Source organism: Enoplosus armatus, chromosome 24 (genome assembly GCF_043641665.1).
Source record: "Enoplosus armatus isolate fEnoArm2 chromosome 24, fEnoArm2.hap1, whole genome shotgun sequence".
Lineage (NCBI taxonomy): Eukaryota > Metazoa > Chordata > Actinopteri > Centrarchiformes > Enoplosidae > Enoplosus > Enoplosus armatus.
The window spans coordinates 12,071,974-12,091,054 of NC_092203.1; the positions used below are offsets into that span (position 1 = coordinate 12,071,974).

Consider the following 19,081-nt stretch of genomic DNA (forward strand, 5'->3'; position numbering starts at 1 on the left):
CCAAATCCTTGATTTTGCATTTGTATGAATCTGAGACCATGATGAAACAGCCACATGGTTTTTCCACATGACGGGATAGTCGCATATTATGGAAAGTCTGTGACCAGACTCTCCTGGACCTGAACGCAGCTGTGTGTCCTTCAAGAGTGGCCGGTCAATGGGTCGCCTCGTTGATTTGAAACAACATTCATGTGATAGACAGTAAGGTGTTGTCGGTATTAAATAGTGTTGGACAATATGACCTAAATGTTCATATTTCCCTCCTCATGTTGCTCACTGCTGATGTTTGTCCTTACTAAATCCAGTCTGACCAGTTGTCTTTATAATGTTGATGTTGTCCCAGAATGATGATGAAGGTTAGAGCCAGATTAGTGTTAAAGGACAGTTTCACATGTTTTCAAGTCTGCCCCTGAACAACAGTGACATGCCCACATGTACATTGAAAGGGTTCTTGGTGGCTGTAATTCTTCCTCCTGTGCACACTGGCCCTGAAGAGATCTCTTCCTAATGTGATTTCAATGAAAGTGATGAAGGGTAAAATCCCGTTTTAACAGCCATAACACTCAAATATTGCTGATTCATGTTTTGACCGTTGTATTTATTTATCAGAGAAGTTTTATTAAACCTGTATGTTTCTTTTCAGCATCGTTCTTCATTATACATTTAAATTATCACATCTGAAAGCTGCCCAGTATAACCAGTACAACCAGTCTTTAGCTCTTGACTTCAGTTGAACATTTTCACCACACGTTCTGACTATTGTCTGATGACTGCATTTGAATAAAACAGTGATTTTATTGAGGCTAACAGATGCTAGCTGCTAACGAAGGTGAACCCTGATTCCAGCCAAACCAACTTCTGTAAACAACACCTGTACCTGTTTGCTTACATATCGCCAAGACAAGTACGTTCCAGCTTTCATTTGACACAGTTAGGTGTGAAATCATCCTTAGCTTTGGTTTGATCCAGTATTTTCTGTTTTTTTCTTTGGCATGTTTCACTTACTTGACCTGCTGCAAGTTTCATTGGGTCAACCAATTTACACTGGACAGGTAGCATCCAGTTAGCTTGTGTGAGCTGAGCGTTCCTGTCCACAGTATTATAGGGGTCAATAAGAGCTGGAGGAACTAAACCATCAACACAGTAAACTGAAAGCTGCACAATAATGCAGACTGGACTGTTGATTCACAGTGGGATCAGCAGTACGACCAAAACTTGAATGTCAGGGGAAACCATCTGATTTAATGTTGTAATCAACACTTTAACTCAAAGGACATTTAGCTTGTGTTTGTCTCTGTGTGGACAGACTGCTGACAAACCAGGGGGAACCTGCTTCCCTTTGCCCGCCTCTGAATAACCACAAGACCTGCAGCGGCCAATCAAATCCCTCCTGAGTGTGTTGACATGGTGACAGAGGTCAGAGGGTTCACTGACCCACAGAAGGAGGAGTACTTCAGGAAGAGGTTCAGGAATAAGGAGCAGGCCAGCAGAATCATCTCCCACATCAAGACCTCACGAAGCCTCCACATCATGTGCCACATCCCGGTCTTCTGCTGTATCACTGCTACAGTTCTGGAGGACGTGTTGAAGACCAGAGAGGGAGGAGAGCTGCCCAAGACCCTGACTGAGATGTACATCCACTTCCTGGTGGTTCAGTCCAAACTGAAGAACATAAAGTATGATGGAGGAGCAGAGACAGATCCACACTGGAGTCCAGAGACCAAGAAGATGATTGAGTCTCTGGGAAAACTGGCTTTTGAGCAGCTGCAGAAAGGCAACCTGATCTTCTATGAATCAGACCTGACAGAGTGTGGCATCGATATCAGAGCAGCCTCAGTGTACTCAGGAGTGTTCACACAGATCTTTAAAGAGGAGAGAGGACTGTACCAGGACATGGTGTTCAGCTTCGTCCATCTGAGCGTTCAGGAGTTTCTGGCTGCTCTTCATGTCCATCTGACATTCATCAACTCTGGTGTCAATCTGCTGTCAGAAGAACAATCAACCTCCCAGAAGTCTGAAACAAGAAAAGATGAATCTGCAGAGACACAGTTCTACCAGAGTGCTGTGGACAAGGCCTTACAGAGTCCAAATGGACACCTGGACTTGTTCCTCCGCTTCCTCCTGGGACTGTCTCTGGAGACCAATCAGACTCTCCTATGAGGCCTGCTGACCCAGACAGGAAGTGGCTCACTGACCAATCAGGTAACGACAGAGTACATCAAGAAGAAGATCGAGGAGACTCCCTCTGCAGAGAAAAGCATCAATCTGTTCCACTGTCTGAATGAACTGAATGATCGTTCTCTAGTGGAGCAGATCCAACAGTCCCTGACATCAGGAAGACTCTCCACAGATGATCTCTCTCCTGCTCAGTGGTCAGCTCTGGTCTTCATCTTACTGTCATCAGAAAAAGATCTGGACGTGTTTGACCTGAAGAAATACTCTGCTTCAGAGGAGGCTCTTCTGAGGCTGCTGCCAGTGGTCAAAACCTCCAAGAAAGCTCTGTAAGTGGGATTTATTCATCAAGAAATACTCTGCTGTCGTCCAACTGGAGAGAAAAATAAATAACTTATTACTTGTTTCCTTTCTGTTGTCTCTCCAGACTGAGTGGCTGTAACCTCTCAGAGAGAAGCTGTGAAGCTCTGTCCTCAGTTCTCAGCTCCCAGTCCTCCAGTCTGAGAGAGCTGGACCTGAGTAACAACAACCTGCAGGATTCAGGAGTGAAACTGCTGTCTGCTGGACTGGAGAGTCCACAATGTACACTGGAAACTCTCATAAAGAGGATGTGCTGGTCTGACCCCCCTCCTCCTCTCAGGGTGGAGCCTGCTGGAGTCCGATGGTTGAGACCAAGTCTGAGGAAGTGTAAGTGTGTCTTTCATTTGATTCATGAAAACAAAGCAGCACACATTCAACCATCTTCAGACTGTGACATCACTCATTCAGATCATGATGTCATCATCAAAGTGTCAATAATGAACAGATGATAGATTAATAACTGCAGCTGTATTGTGTCTCGTTCTCTCCATCAGATTCCTGTGAACTCACACTCGACACGTTGTGTTCTCTGTAGGACAGTTACAGAAATCTTTCAGGTCGTTTTAATAAATCAATCATTGAACTTTGTACAAAATAATTGAAAGTGAGTTACTTTGTAAACTTCTTCCACTTCAAGTCCTTTAAAGATGGAAACTGTGATCATGCCGTCATGTTTAGTTTTGAATAGTTCTTGTCACAATAAAAGAATGATGTCACTTTGGTTGATTAATGTGGTCTGCCCTTCTTATTTACTGATTGGGTGATTTCAGTTCAAATGAATTGGCTGTGAAAAGATCATCATCACACAGCCACCGTGTTTATAAACGCCTGGTGGAGGTTAGAACGGCGTTCACTGAGACGAATAGTGATCCTTTCGGCTTTCGATACAGTGAACGCCGATGAGGTCGTTATTCGTCTCCTTTTCCTTGTCGTTCGATGTTTTATACGTCTGTTAAAATCGTTTTATATGAAGTTGATGAAGGACTGTCGGTTGGAACCGTCACGACTGCAGGGCTTCCTAACATAACCGTCTTTGCGGCTTTTATTTTGAAACTCCAAACCGGATCTCCGGGTTTTGTTTATATGTTGTCCACCTCCGGACTCTCTCACCGACTGTCCTCCAGACACTGAATGCGACCATGAGCGCTCTTCTGCGGGCTGCGTGCATGCTCCTCCTCGGCCTCCTCTGGGCCTCCCTCTCCCTGTCCTCCGGCTGCCGGATCCGGATCCCGCCTCACGACCAGGTGGCCCGGGTCGCCCGCTTCGTCGCCCACCAGTGTGACTGGGCCTCCATGGCCACCATCTCCACCCACAAGCCGGTGGTGGGACAGCCGTTCTCCAACGCCTTCTCGGTCAGCGACGGGCCGGAGGGCTCCAGCTCCGGGGTGCCCTACATGTACCTGACCCGCATGGAGATCTCCGTGCAGGACCTGGAGGTAACGTCCCTGTGGTCCAGCTTACTGTTTGCAGTGTTTGAAAGTAAATAAAGTCACACAGACTCACTGTAAACCTTATCTTACCTCCTGTTTCTATTAGTATCTGTTGGTGTGGGTCTGCAGTGTTCAAAACTACGTTGAAAAATCATTGATTTTTTCATTTAGTGGAGCTGCCATTAACTGAACTTTATCTCATGGATTTACTGTAATGTTAGTCCATCAGCTTATAGTGTCTGCACAGTTCAAAATAGTTAATAGTCGTGGTTAGTGTCATATTTCAAAACTATCATAAAGAAACTAAATTACTAAATTGTCTCATGTAGAATATCTATGATATTCCAATAGGGTCATTTAAACAGTCAACAGTGTACAAAACTATGTTGACAAATCATGGAATTTAGTAAAAAACCATTAAGGCTGCCATTAACTTTCTATTTCCCATGACACGTCTGTCATGTTCCCTCAGGAGCTTGTAATGAGTCTGCAGTGTTCAGAACTACATTGGAAATGTTTTAGATTTTACTAAGAACTATCAAGGCCTCCATTACTTTTTTATGGTATTTTTTTATAGTACTCCCGTTGAATCTTACACTGTCAAAACTACCATTAAGTTTAAAATTTACATTCAAAACTGCATTGATGTACCGTAGACTTTACGACAAACTACGTCATTAATTTTCTTTTAAAATATTCCTGTAGTACTGTATACTGTGTTTGTAGTGTTCCCAACTACCATAAAGAAAGTAACACTGAAAACGTTAAAGGTCAAACAATGATCTCCTGTAGTATTTTTACAAAATTCCTACAAAAGTATCATAGTGAAAATGATTACAACTATTACTAAGAAATTATCATAGACTTATTCACCAAGTCTATGATAATTCAATTTCTAAAAATGTCTATAATATTCCAATAGGGACTTGGTGTTCCAGTACCATACAATACTTCTATAGGGATTTATTGTATTTTAAAGTAACATAGGCTTTACTGACAATTATAGAGGCTTAAATTATTTTTTTTATATTTTCCTACATTGTTTTTCTAAAATCAAATCTATTAAGTCAGTTTTATTCATGTTTCACTCTTTTAAAAAAAGAGGCCTCTTAACTTCTGCAAAATGCCACAAAGTCATGTTATTAAAAGTTATGAAAACATGCAGTTTAGGATTTATGCAACAGCAGAGGCTTTACCATGACGCAGCAGTTCCTTCACAGAGTGACTCAGCAGACTGGGAGTTAAAGTCACATGTCAGATCAAAGTCATGTGACAGGAAACCACTGAGTGATAAACACAGCAGAAACGTACAGTGCGTACAGTAGCAGACTGAAAAGTTTTATTAGTCTGTTAATGTTAGACTAATGGAAAATGACTTACTGAGAAGTTATCAGAGGACTTTTATATGCAAAAAAGTTTTAAAGGTTGTGTAAAACCTATAAACTGTATGTTATAGACAAGGGTTCAAGGTTCAGAGAAAAACAAGTCACATTTTCAGATGGAGATTTACAAAAATTTAGCAAAGACTTTTAAGGAGTCAGAGATGAATGGAAGTGCTGAAAGGAGTTGAAGTGTTGGTATCATGTGTCTCCCTGCAGGTGAACCCTCAGGCGTCTCTGTCCATGTCTCTGGCTCAGACTGATTACTGCAGACAGCAGGGCTTCGACCCTCAGAGTCCTCTCTGTGCTCACATCATCCTGTCTGGATCAGTGACGGAGGTACACACACACACACACACACACTCACTCGCTCGCTCACCTGTCCAGGTGGTAAAGTCTGAGCAGTCACATGACCCTCCCCTGCCTCCTCCTGTCCAGGTCAACGGCACGGAGGCGGACTTTGCTAAGAAAGCTCTGTTCAGTCGACATCCGGAGATGATCGACTGGCCGTCTGATCACAACTGGTTCTTCGCCAAGTTCAACATCACACAGGTAAAAGTACTACTACTGCAACTAGGAAGTACTGCTATTGCTGCTACTGCTACTAATACTACTACTGCAACTGGCAGCGCTTGTATTGTTCCTGCTCATAGTGCTACAACTATTTTTACTACTACTATACAAAGTATATACTATATAAAGGCTACTGCTATTACTACAACTACTACTGTTACTGCAAATACTACTGCTTCTGTTACTGCTACTGCTGCTGCAACTGTTAAAACATTGGTAGTACAACTGCTACAAGTATTGCAAATTCTACTATTGCTGACTGCTACAGCAACTACTGTTTCTTTAAGTACTATTACTAGTAATGCTACTGCTTCCGCTGCTACTACAACTACAGCTACGAATACTGCCAGTATTACAACAATTATCGTTACTTCTAGTGATACAACTGCTCTGATGCTATCCCTCGTACTACTACTACTACTACTGTTACTGCTACTACAACTGCTTTCATGGCTACTACAGCACTACTACTAACAGCAGTACTCTGTAGTAGTACTGCAGTCCAAGATCAGATCCAGATTTAACAACAAAAATTTCAGTAACTAGACCTTCCTATAGGTCCAAACGTCATCACTGTCATCAGCCAATCAGAGGGCAGGAGGTCTCGCTAACGTCCATGTTCCTCCTCCATGTTTCAGGTGTGGGTGTTGGATTATTTTGGCGGGGTGAAGACCGTCACTCCTGAGGAGTACTTCCAGGCAGCGCCGCACAGGAAGCACCACTGACGGTCAGAGCTGCTGGTCCATGTAGTTCTATTTGTTCTGTTTGTAGTTCTACATGTGGACTACAACTACACTTTAAAACTACAACACGAGTCCATTTAAAGACACTTTCATGCATCAAAGTAGTTCTGCAAAAAGTGAGTTAGAAAATATCAGTGTGTGATTGTATATGTGTGCACAGGTGTGTGAAATAATATTAGGTGTGTCGTTTTAATTCATTAATAAGAAGCTGCAGTGTTGGAGTTTGACCACTGGAGGGAGCTGCTGAGCTACAAACCCATAAAAACAGATGAGGAGTGACTTCAAAAATACCAGAAAACACAATGAAATTGAAAAGTTCATAGTTTTACTCAACTGCAGAGACAAGAATTAATAAAAAAAAAAAGTAATATAGATAAAACTATACTTATTCTCTTTAATGTATTTTAAAGGTGACATTAAAGTCACCAAAATGGAAGATAATTTAGAAGATTTTTTGTATGTGGTTTGTAACAGGAAACACACTTTAATTTTATTTATTTTTTAAATTTTTCTCTTTTTCTTTCTTTGGTTTGATTTTATGGCTCTGTGCAGCTCAACACGCCAAACTCCATTCACTAAAACTAAGATTTAAGGTGTGTGATTTGGTAGGATGTTCACTGGAAAGCAACAACAACAAACTGCACTTTATAACTTTATAACACACTATTATGATAAAATGTTGATGCCTTAATTAAATGGACTATTTTTTTAATTGTGATTCAATAGGTTTATTATTGGCAGGAGCCTATTAGTACAACAAAAAGGTTCAATGTATGCAGTTACAGTTAGGTTTATTGATTCTTCATCTTTTAATGACTACATCTCCCATGAGTCTTAGCTATCAGCAGGCTGGTAAAACCTCATGGGGGCTGTAGTTCTTCAATGCTAAAGAAATAATACTTGTTCTGAATGTGAGTTCACACCTGGAAACAGTAGTTTGACATTAAAAAATCTTAACTCAAGGTCCACTTACTAGCTTTCAAACGCATCTCACTTTCTTTGTTCCAAGTTCCAACCCTCTGATTTACTCCATCCAGTAAGAGGATCTAGTAAGATTTTTCTTTTTTGGTCAAAGTCAGTGTTATATTTTTGATAAAATGACAATGAAGTGTTAAGGTATTACTGTCTAGTTCAGTTGTAGACACTCATTTATCTTCAAGTACAGACAGAAATGGCACAGCAATGGGCGGGGTTTATCCTTTGTGAGGGGCGGGGCCTCAGCTCTGTCTGTAGAAAATTAGTAATTACATTATTACTGCATTTTAATCATTTGATCATTGTTCTCACTGTGATCCCGGATCAATAACTTTGATCACGTCTTCTAAAGTCGAATGAATCTGTTGTTGGCGTGATGCCTTAAACGTCGTTTTACACGCCAATAACTTCACAATGTTCTGCTTCTTCATGCTGACAGGAAATATATGCTTTCATAATATCATATTTCTGTAAAAATTTATTTTTTGACAGAATATTAATGGATGATTTGTATGAATAAAGTTTGTGCTAAAAAAACAAAAAAAACATTTCGTTTATTTTGTGAAACCTCTTTTTTAATTTTGTTTGGTTCTTTTTGTATGGACCAAAGTCAGTGGAAAAAAGAGCTGTTTTCAGATATTTTCCAGCTTTGTGATGTGTGTCAGTTGTTAAACACCAGTAATCCTTTGTAATGTGGGACCTTTGGGTTTTTAAAACAAGTTAGCCTGCTAAGTTAGCATGCTAGTCACTAACCAGTCCTGAAGAGAATCAGTCAAAGGCATTAAACTATGTTTTGGGTTTGTGTGTTGGAGCATCACTGGTAAACGAATGCTGTGCAAAATAGAAAAAGGTTTAAAAGAAAGTGACTAACGTCTAAATCAGTACATTTGAATTTAAAATCCCCAAATCACAATTTAGATTTTTTTTGTCTTTACAACCTTTAACACTGTCTCTTGTTAGATCCTGGATTTGTCAAAAAAAAACACTCCTGAATGAAAAGCATCTGTTTAAAGAAGCACATAATTAAAATATTGAGAGAAAGCGAACCTCCCTCCCCACAAGTCGGGTACAGATTAAGATTTTTACGATTTACTCTGCTGAAACATCAAAAACGCCAAAAAAAAAAAAAGAAGAAGATAAACAGACAAGAAAAACTGAATTTCTTTTTCCATACGTATGTTGAAAGAGTGTGTTCATGTGTGGGAGAAAGCTTCGTATACGTAGAAGATGTGTGTCACCTGGCACAGCAGCTCCTCACCACTTCCTGTTCCACTTAAAGACGAGAAAGGAAGACACAAGTGTGTGTTCAGTTGTCTCAGTTTGTTGCTGGTGACTGAAACCAGTTTGAAGAAAAACTTCTTTTGGGGAAACCAGTTTGGGATGGAGCTCCAGGCGTGGATATCTGGACTGCTGGTCCTCGCCTCTGTGTTTCCCCCGGCAGGTAAGACTCATCAGATGCACATTTTGAAATCTCACGAACGAAACCTTCAAAGATGTATTGACTCCTTCAGCTTTAATAGAAGCTTTTTTGTTTTCTGGCATTTTGTACTTTTTAAAGATAGAAACACAGATAGAAACAGGACACGAAACAATTAATCGATCAACAAATCAAATTCAAATTTGGGTCTTTTTTTTAGTTGTTGATTTTGGCACAAAGAGAAAAATCTGTTTTAAACTTGGTGATGATGCATTTTCGAGATAATCCGGGTGGTAATCAAAGGGTTTCATGAGGTTTTCTCAACCCACAAAGGAGCCTGTAACCGTTCAACTGATCTGAAAAGGTAAAAGAAATCACCAAATATGGTAACTTATTGGTTTTCGTGGACTCGCACTACCTGCTGACCCACCAGCTTCTACGTAGAAATGTATAAACTTCCTGTGAGGAAATTTGAATGGTCTCAAACCAGTGAATAAAATGCCAAAAACAGACGTTGCAAACAAGGAGAAAAGAGGCTTCTTTCTGGCGGCCATGTTGGAGGGCCTGCTGGTTGTTTGTGTCCGTTTCAACAGAATCGAACTCAGTTCATTTCTGTCCGTTTTTTAGAGCAAACAAAGGATTTCTTCAATCCAAGATTTTATGTTTCTGCAAAAAATCTGCACATTAGCTTGTTAAGCTAACTGTAGCAGCTGCTCAGCTATTCAGCACTGTGTTATTGTTAACATGGCAGATTAGCACGCAAGCTAACTAATGGGGTTGAAGGTAGCATGAGCATCAACACTAGGACTGAAAGACTCCCCAGGTTTTTGTTGCTAAGGAATATATATATTTCTATATATTTGACTTTTATGTTATTTTATGTTTTATTTGATGTTTTGTCATTTTTTGTTCTGTGATTCTGAAGAAACAATATTTCATTTCAGCTGTATTTTTTATTATTTATAGTTTGATTAATATATGAAGAAGTTGAACTTGAAAGCTAGTCGCTAATCTTAGCTGGACCTGCACACACAAACATATATTCAACTGGACGTCTTAACTTGCTACTTTTACAACTGTATACTGTCATGTTAACAGAATAAAGTCAAATGGTACAGTAATACATAAATTAGTTTAGAAATATTATTAAATTCAGAACCCTTTCATGTTGCTTGTATTTTGTATTTTTATTTGTTAATCAAACTCGTAGCGCGTAGCACCAGATCTTTGAGCCAATCAGAAGTTAGTGAAAAGGCCAAGTTAGCCGAAATTAGCCGCCACAATGCTGGAAAAGGTGAAATGAGATCACTGATGGTGGCGGTCCAGACTGGAACGCATGTACTCAAACACTGTATATCTTAAACTGGTCAAACAACAGATCCAGTATCAGCTTCACCACTTCAAGAAACTGTTGAACCGTCGTAAACCAACTGTAACCCAAACCAGTGCAGCTCGATGATCAGCTGAAGCCAATTAATGGTCGATTTTTGGTTTTTGCCAGTTGACCAGTTACATCAAAGACCACTTTAGATCGTCTAAAGATTATACCGTTAAATACCAGTTTAGACGACTAAAAGACCAGTTTAGACCGTCTGAAGATTAGAGCCTTAAATACCAGTTTAGATTACTAAAGGACCAGTTTAGACCGTTTGAAGATTAGAGCGTTAAATACCAGTTTAGATTACTAAAGGACCAGTTCAGACCGTCTGAAGATTATACCGTTAAATACCAGTTTAGATTACTAAAGGACCAGTTTAGACCGTTTGAAGATTAGAGCCTTAAATACCAGTTTAGATTACTAAAGGACCAGTTTAGACCGTCTGAAGATTAGAGCGTTAAATACCAGTTTAGATTACTAAAGGACCAGTTTAGACCGTCTGAAGATTAGAGCGTTAAATACCAGTTTAGATTACTAAAAGACCAGTTTAGACCGTTTGAAGATTAGAGCGTTAAATACCAGTTTAGATTACTAAAGGACCAGTTCAGACCGTCTGAAGATTAGAGCGTTAAATACCAGTTTAGATTACTAAAGGACCAGTTTGAATAATGAAACCATTAAGAGGCCATCTTAGACCAGTAAAGACCAGTTTAGCCAGCAGCTGGTCTCAGCAGTTCCAAACATAGTTTCTGAAACAGTTAAAATAAATTAAAACATGGTTCATTGTTTAATGAAAATAAAATGGAGGCACGTTTACGGAGAGTTCATGACGGCGAACTGATGGCCTCCATTTTAGAAACACTTCGTAAAGTGATGGTTTTTAACTGAGTGAAGGGAACTGAAGTGCAGCTGAAGACACTCTAACGTGTAGCAAATCTTTTAAAGTGAAAACACGTGCAGAGAAATACAAACTTTTACCGTTTCACAGTGTGAGATGACTTCCAGCACGTTTCTTCTTCTTTATCTATCTCTAAGTTCTGTGACACAGTCAGTGTGAGCTGAACCAGACGTGATGTTTCAACACTTCTGTGTTTTCCTTAATGACTGCAGACTCTCTGCATGTTAAAGACATTACTTAACATTAAACAACAGCATAATAGTTCATGGAAACACTTTCTTTACTAAAAATGGCACAAATTCAAACAATAAGAGGGTTTTTAAGAGATGTTGGCTCTTGTGAATGGATTACAGGGTTATTAGTGGTTTATTATGATAAAAAAAACAAGTTTTCTTTTTTAAATTTAACGACCCCTGTCTGATGACGCCACACTGGACATGACGGAGAAATGTCCTCTGAACACCACAGTCGTCTTAATGCACCTTTAAACTGAGAAATAAGGCTTTTATTTTTACATCAGTGACAAAATAAAGTCATGAAGTGCTGCTGACACGATGCTATGTTGTTTAAAACCTGTGGCTTCCTTAATAACTGCCGTCTGTCAGCATGTTGAAGACTTAGACTAATGTTAATAATGGGTAATAATGGTTTACGGAAACATGCTCTTCAGTGGGAAGAGTTAGAATGGTTTTATGTCTCTTCGGTAAATCTATAATGTTATTTATGGATTTTTTCTGTGAAAGAAAAAATCAGATTAAAACAAAGTCCATTAAAATGACATTAACATTGTTACGTGACAGATTGAAGTCATCCAGTGCTGCTTCGATCAGACGAGATATTTAATAACTGCCGTCTCTCAGCATGTCGAAGACTTCACATGAACTAATTATTAATAACAGTTAACGTTAACACAGTTTCACAGCATATGGTGTCAGCTCTTATATATATTTATATATATTGTATTTTTGATGTCCTCGTGTGGTTAATACATTCAACTCTAACAAACTCTGGACATGACGGACACACAACACAGTGATCATCTTAAAACACCTCTAAACTGAGAAATAAGGCTTTTAACTTGAAGTTAAGGGAGTTTTAAATGTTTTCTCCTCCTAATTCAACACATTTTAAAGGGCCTTGACATTAATTCAGTCATATTTTAAGGCCTATGTTAAATAAGCTCTGATATACATGTGATTATCGTGTGTGAGGTGTAATAGTGGCTCATGTAACAGCTCAGCTTTGTAGTTTAGTGGAGAAAATTAATTGACCACAAACAGCGAACCCCCCCCACAGTTCAGGAAGCAGCTCTGTGGTTTTTGAGCTGCGACTCTTACAGCTGAACCGTCTCTCCCAAACGGAGCTTCAGCTCGATGTGGTGATCATGTGACCGAGAAACGCTCTGCGCTGTTTGAGACGACAGTTTCAGTGCTCGTCACAGAAACACACCTCGCACGTACCCACAAACCAACCGTGCGGACACTTTGTTCACACTCGAAATTAGCAAGATTTTATGTCCATTTTCCGTTTTTAGTGAAATCTGTTATAAAACAAACGAGTTTAGTTTTCTGTGTTTCGCAGCCCGGCGGCCATCTTTGATCAGGGGCGTAGAAGATGGAGGGAAGAGAGAAACGATGAAATGAAAACAGGCCGAGGTGAAGCTCAGTGGCAGGAACAGAGAAAAGAAACAGAGCAGAGTGGTGAGGCGTCCTGGATCTTGTTTCAGGTGTTCAGGAACTCCAGCATTTTCTGTCTGTTGATCTTTTTCAAATCACATTAAAACACAAATTTAAAACATGAAATAACTTCTTTCAAAGTATCTCCTTGTGATTAGTGTTATTATTATTATTATTATTATTATTATTAGACAAACTTTAAAGGTCAGTAGACAGTCAGTCTTTCCTTTGTGTTTGATTTAGAAATAGTTGAACTGGCTGTCTTGAACAGCTAACATATAAGAAGGATGGGGGTTCGGCCGTCTTTGACTGACAGTAATGAGGCCACGCCCCTTTCTCTGGGGGTGTTGAAAGGCATTCTGGGAAGGGAGAAAGTGTTAATCCAGCACTAAATACATTACGACATGTGCTTTAAAGTTGTGCAACAGGCTGACTTCTTATCAAAGAGCTCAACCTGTTTTATTTTTGTAGTTTCATTCAGGAAACTGTCGCTGCTCGCTGAACGTCTCACATTTTACAACAGAATGAAAAGTCTAATGAAGAGCTTATCCTCACGAAAACATTTGTTCTCGGTTCAACAGTTTCCAGCCTGCTGCTCCGAGTCCACAGCAAACACACAAGTGGAACATTTAAAAACACATTTATCTGACGATGATATTTCTGAATGAAACACACACACACACACACACTCGTCTCTGCTGCTGTCATCCATCAACACATGAAACCCTGACGTCAAAGTAAAACTACTTTTTCCATCTGTCTGTTACAGTAAGTGTTTACGCTCATTTCACATTTTAATATCAGCACTTTTGTTCCAGTAATGTTTGGAAAATGTGCATTAATGTAAACTTGGAGATGTTTCCTCTAAACAAACGTCCGCTGAACAGAATCACCTTTTAATGTGAGAAACATTTACTGAAAGAGTGAAGGACGAAGGTCATCCACCCTAAGAAAGAAAAGTTATTATTATTCTTATGAATTGTGATTAAATCCCTGAACAAATAACAACTGATGATTAAACTGGTTATCGTGCTCTCCATGATAATGGTTTTTATACTGTTAAAATCCCATAATGACCTCTGATTTTCTGAATGCTGATGTGCCAAAAGTATTTTTACCTAAACTTCTAATATATATTTACTTCTACTACATTAATCTGACTGTAACTGTAATTACTTGAAATTTTGAGGTAATATGAGAAAAAAAAACATGAAATATACAGCTGGCCTATAGTACTTGGAGCTGAAAGTGCCACTTAAATTTGAACTTTTTTAAAGCAGGTTTTGAATGGAACTAAATGCGTGTGTGTAGCTGAGCTGATAGTGTGTACATGACACTCGCCCTGCTGCGTTCATCAGATCACAAGCCCACCCTGACCACACACACACACACACACACACACACACACACACACACACTGCTGCTGCAGCGCTGACTTCCTGTTCCGCTTGTATTCGATCTGTCTTTGCTCCTATCTGACTTCATTTATATCAGACGCATCGTCGAGCCTCCAGCCCCGATATAGACTGAAGATACTTAGGTGACCATGAATCATTGAGTGTGATTATTTGGTCCTTCATCAGCGTTGCCATGGCGACATCAGAGCAGGGAAGCTGATGCTGTGATAACAGGCGTGTGGGGTTTGTTTGACACATAGATAATAATGTCCGATGACCGTCGAAGCTCAACTCAGCTGGTTGAATCATGAATCAATCATTTTTCTTTAAAACGATGAACATGTTGTTAAAACAGCTCCAGAAATGTGTTTAAAATAAAGAATACCTAAAACAACAACACAACATCACCTGCATGTTCAAACCCCCCAAATATTCAGTTTACAGTTTTAGAAGACGAAGAAATCTGTTTTATTATTATTATTTATTCATTTTATTCTCATTGCCTCCTGAAAAGTTTTAATTCTGGTTCAACCATAAAAAGATCTTTGTAACTTTGTTTTTAAAGTTGAAGAAAAGTCTTTAAAGAAAATGCTGCTTCATTTTCTGTCGATGGAGGACTTGAATAGTTGTTTTAACTTTAAACTTTCAAAACATCATATTTTGTTGAACTTTCATCTGAAACTTGGAAACAGATCATGTTGTTGCTCTCCTCTTCATCACCGCCTCATCATCATGAGTTTCTATTAATGATCTCATCAGCTTTATCTCGTCTTTAATAACTTTAAAAACTCTCACCGAAGCCCTGAGTCTTGTCTCACAGGCAGACCTCACTGATGAATTCAATATATGCTTTTTAAACTGTACTAAGGTACAATTTTGAAGTACTTGTATTGTTACTTTCTCCTTCACCACATGTATGTGACAGCTATAGTTACTGTAGATAAACCAGCGTATATGTGAGTTGATGGTTTACATTTACGCTGTAAAAATCCTGCTCAGTACATTTCTTGTTGCAAGTGATGCTCTCTTTCAGTTTTACTAACACACACACACACACACACACACAGTCATAAGTATATACACACCCACACTGAACCACACACACACCTGTCAGTGTAATGGAGGAAACCACTGATCTTCATCACACACATTCACACACTGCAGAAAAACAACTGTGTTAACCCTCTCAGTCCCAGATGTTTAAGTGACGCTTTCACACGAACCGATTGGTCCATCTGGCTGTCAATCAACATAGAACATATGTAGTTTCCTTCTGTGTTTTTATGGTGATCCAAGTTTGAGCATCACTTTTGGTTCTGTCTAGTTGCCGGACTTTATCTCCACGATGTGAAGCTCTGTGATTGGCTGTTTGTTAGTGCAATGCACCATGGGAGTCGTAGTTAGATTAGATAAATAATGTGTGCACAACATGTGGAGATAAAAAATCATCTTCCAGGACAAAGAAAGTATTTGATCTGTGTTCGAAATGTGAAAATGATTTTCAGGTTTGTTTTGAGAGATTGCTGCTTCCAGTCTAATAACAGGAGTCACTGTGCCTGTGTGTGACCCGTGTGACCTTTGACCTCACAGAGGCAGTGACGCTGTACGACCCTCAGCTGTGTTACATCCTGGACGGCTTCCTCGGTCTGTACGGACTCATCATCACCGGCATGTTCATCAAGGAGAAGGTCGGTCACTCTCCTCGTGTTGCTTTCTCATTTTATATTAAACCGTCAGTGTGTTGCATCACGTTTCCACCAATTTCTCCTTTTCATTTTACTAAAATGTTTTTAGTTCTTCAAAACCAAAGTGAAGGCGACAGAGGAGGGCATCTACACCGTGAGTCACCAAACACAACACACATTATCTCTTTACAAACTCGATGAATCCTTCGCTCAGTGTGACTTTCTGTTTCTTCCTGTGACTTATGGTATTTAAGAGTAAATATTCTTATTGCTGAACACGGTCTGTAATTCTGCCTGACGATGTAACTTCATGTAAAGTGTCTTCATGCAGCGGTCCTTCTTAAAATCTCACTAACTCATTTCTAACTAGTGATTTGCTGAATCAGGTTGCACCATTAAAGCTAAGAAATGTCTCAGCTAGTAAAGACTTTAGTGTCAATCTGTTGCTAGGAAACGTCTGTAGCGCCGTCCAATCAATACCAATCAACTATGTAAACAGGAAGTCACTGTAGCATCACAAAATAGCATAACTTCCAAAAACTACAGTTTGAGAGGCTAAAAGATAAATCTTAGTAAATGTAGGTGTTAGTTTTACTTCTGTCTGCGGACATGGAGACATCTGTGTGTTTCAGAGTTAGTAGTATTCACATCTATTATGATTATGCTAAGCTAACTGACGTTATTTACTCATTTAGTCAAATGTTTTCAGACATGTCGACCGTCCTCCATATTACCTCTTTTACTCTAAACAGCTCAGATGTTAGCATGCTAACGTTAGCTTTGGTTCAGTTAGCTCCACAACAGTTACACCTGCAGTTAGTGGCTGTAAATATTTAGTAACAACTAATCTCTACGTCAGAACTAGTTAGTGAGCTGCAACCTGTTTTAATGTAGTGATGATAAAACTTAGCATGAGGCTGAGTTTAACTTATGAACAGCTGCTGCAGCCGACTGCTGAAGTTTACATTTATTTTATAATATTGACAGAGAAACCCTCAGTTTCATGTTTCTTCTTTTCAGGAGGATTGTTAAAAAATGTTTATTAGGAGACACACAGAGGAGAAAAATCTAGATGATAGAGAACATACAGCTTCTGGTTTATGTAGCTGTTTGATGGAGTGTGTGTTGTGTTCAGGATCTGAAAGGCCAGGACTCTGGAGGTTACGCCCCCCTGGTGAGAGGAGACCCCGAGAGAGGAAGAGTGAGTCTCACTTATGAAATCTTTTGACCAACAAGGTTTTAGCTTGACAGTAAATCAGTTCATTAGATGATTTAAGAACCTAATCTATGAGGTTCTAAACTTGTCAGGCTCTCTTATAAGATCCTGAATTAACCTGAAAGAATTCCTTTGAACTCCAAAGAACCTTGAAAATCCTACAAGAACTGTGATAAAAACCCTGAAATAACACTTTATTAAAACAGTTATTTAGATAATTAAAGAACCTAATTTATTTAGTCTAATCTGTTCTGTTCTGTCTTGTAGAACCGCAGGATGATGGATGACAACGCCACCTACACGGTAACAAACACACTTTTTGTTTTTTACTTGTTAATAATGCCCTGTTATTAATAAAAAAACAATAAATAAAAATATATATACATATACGTTACATAATATGTGAATATTGTTTTAATATTCAGGACTTGAACAAACGTACAGATGGAGAATATAAGGAGCTTCCTGTTAAACGAGAGGTGAGTGTGCTTTAGTATTTTAGTACAATTTTAATATATATATATATATATATATATATATATATATATATATATATATAATAAAACATTATTACACAAATTATTAAATGAAAATATTGTTGGATTGTACAGTTAAATCTTATTTAATTTTATTTGTTAATATTCTTTTACATCATTTGACTTTATTTATTAACAGAAGTATAATTTTTGAATCCATCTGATGTATTTCTTATGAATTATTTAATATTAGAGATTTGTTATTCACATTTCTGATGTTGGTGTCTGCAGCGTCAGAGAAAGAACGAACAGGTTTACCAGGTGAGTGGAAACTGTTTCGTAGTTTTGTGTATCCGTTACTATACACAGTAGGTCTGGTCTATTTACTGAAACAAACAATTTTCCATCTCTCCAGGGTCTGAGCACGGCCACCAAAGATACCTACGACGCCCTCCAGATGAAGCCGCTTCCTCCTCGCTAATCAATCAATTCAAATGAATTCCAGGATTAATAACAGCAGCTCATGTAATATCCTGCAGGGCTGAGAACTGTGTCACGATTTATGACGTGAATGCATCATGAAGAGGCTACTTCTGAATATATTTTGATTACATATATAAACAATTATTATCATAATTATTTTTACGCTAAATAACAACAGATTTTATTGGTTATTAAAAAATGTGATCTATCATGAGATGGATCCATTTGTGTTTTGGTCCTATTGATGCTAGTTTGGCTATTCAAACGGTATCGGTAGTAGTGATACTGTAGGGATTGCAGTACCAAGGGTTGGCCAGCAGATGTCGCCATTTTGACTGTCGTACACTGAGAAACAATAAATGATTTTCCAACTTAAAAGCCCCCAAAATGCTTGAAAAGCTCAGTCCAAAGCTATAAAGTTGACATTTAAAGAAATATAACCAGATGTAAACCTGTATTTACATTTATCTTAAATTTTCTAATTAAGTTTTAGTAAAAGCAACATTAGTTTGGAGCCTTAAAGAGTTCAATAATAAAACAATAAAGACATAATTAAATAAATAATCATAAGAATAAATACCAGCAAAATAATATTTATCCTGCTAATTTTTACAAAAATCCTGCTAATTTTATTGCAGCTCCCTTTTAGTTAATTCCAGCAATTTTTACATCAAAATGTCTTTTTTTTCCCCTATTCATATTTTTCATTTCTATTTTTCTATTTTTGCCTCTTTTTTTTTATCACAATCTTTATCTGTCAATCAAAACAAAAAGGGCAGAGCCAGTTATCACATCACAGGCTCTGAATTAAAGGAATAAAATT

At 38.6% G+C, this 19,081-nt stretch overlaps 2 protein-coding genes and 2 pseudogenes across 2 annotated transcripts; all 4 read left to right on the forward strand.

The window, feature by feature from the left end:
• The first annotated feature begins 156 nt into the window (after positions 1 to 156).
• The window catches only part of LOC139306579 (protein NLRC3-like), a 204,095-nt pseudogene continuing 185,170 nt past the window's right edge, over positions 157 to 19,081 (forward strand).
• On the forward strand, positions 1,166 to 3,253 carry LOC139306952 (protein NLRC3-like; annotated as a pseudogene).
• On the forward strand, positions 3,642 to 8,171 carry creg1 (cellular repressor of E1A-stimulated genes 1). Its single transcript, XM_070930495.1, has 4 exons — positions 3,642 to 3,968; positions 5,561 to 5,680; positions 5,780 to 5,893; positions 6,553 to 8,171. Exons 1-4 carry the CDS (start codon positions 3,672 to 3,674, stop codon positions 6,637 to 6,639), a joined length of 618 nt encoding a protein of 205 aa, XP_070786596.1. The 5' UTR covers positions 3,642 to 3,671; the 3' UTR covers positions 6,640 to 8,171.
• Positions 8,975 to 18,418, forward strand: LOC139306597 (T-cell surface glycoprotein CD3 zeta chain-like). Its single transcript, XM_070930497.1, has 8 exons — positions 8,975 to 9,073; positions 15,989 to 16,086; positions 16,193 to 16,237; positions 17,219 to 17,284; positions 17,567 to 17,602; positions 17,725 to 17,778; positions 18,067 to 18,096; positions 18,191 to 18,418. Exons 1-8 carry the CDS (start codon positions 9,013 to 9,015, stop codon positions 18,254 to 18,256), a joined length of 456 nt encoding a protein of 151 aa, XP_070786598.1. The 5' UTR covers positions 8,975 to 9,012; the 3' UTR covers positions 18,257 to 18,418.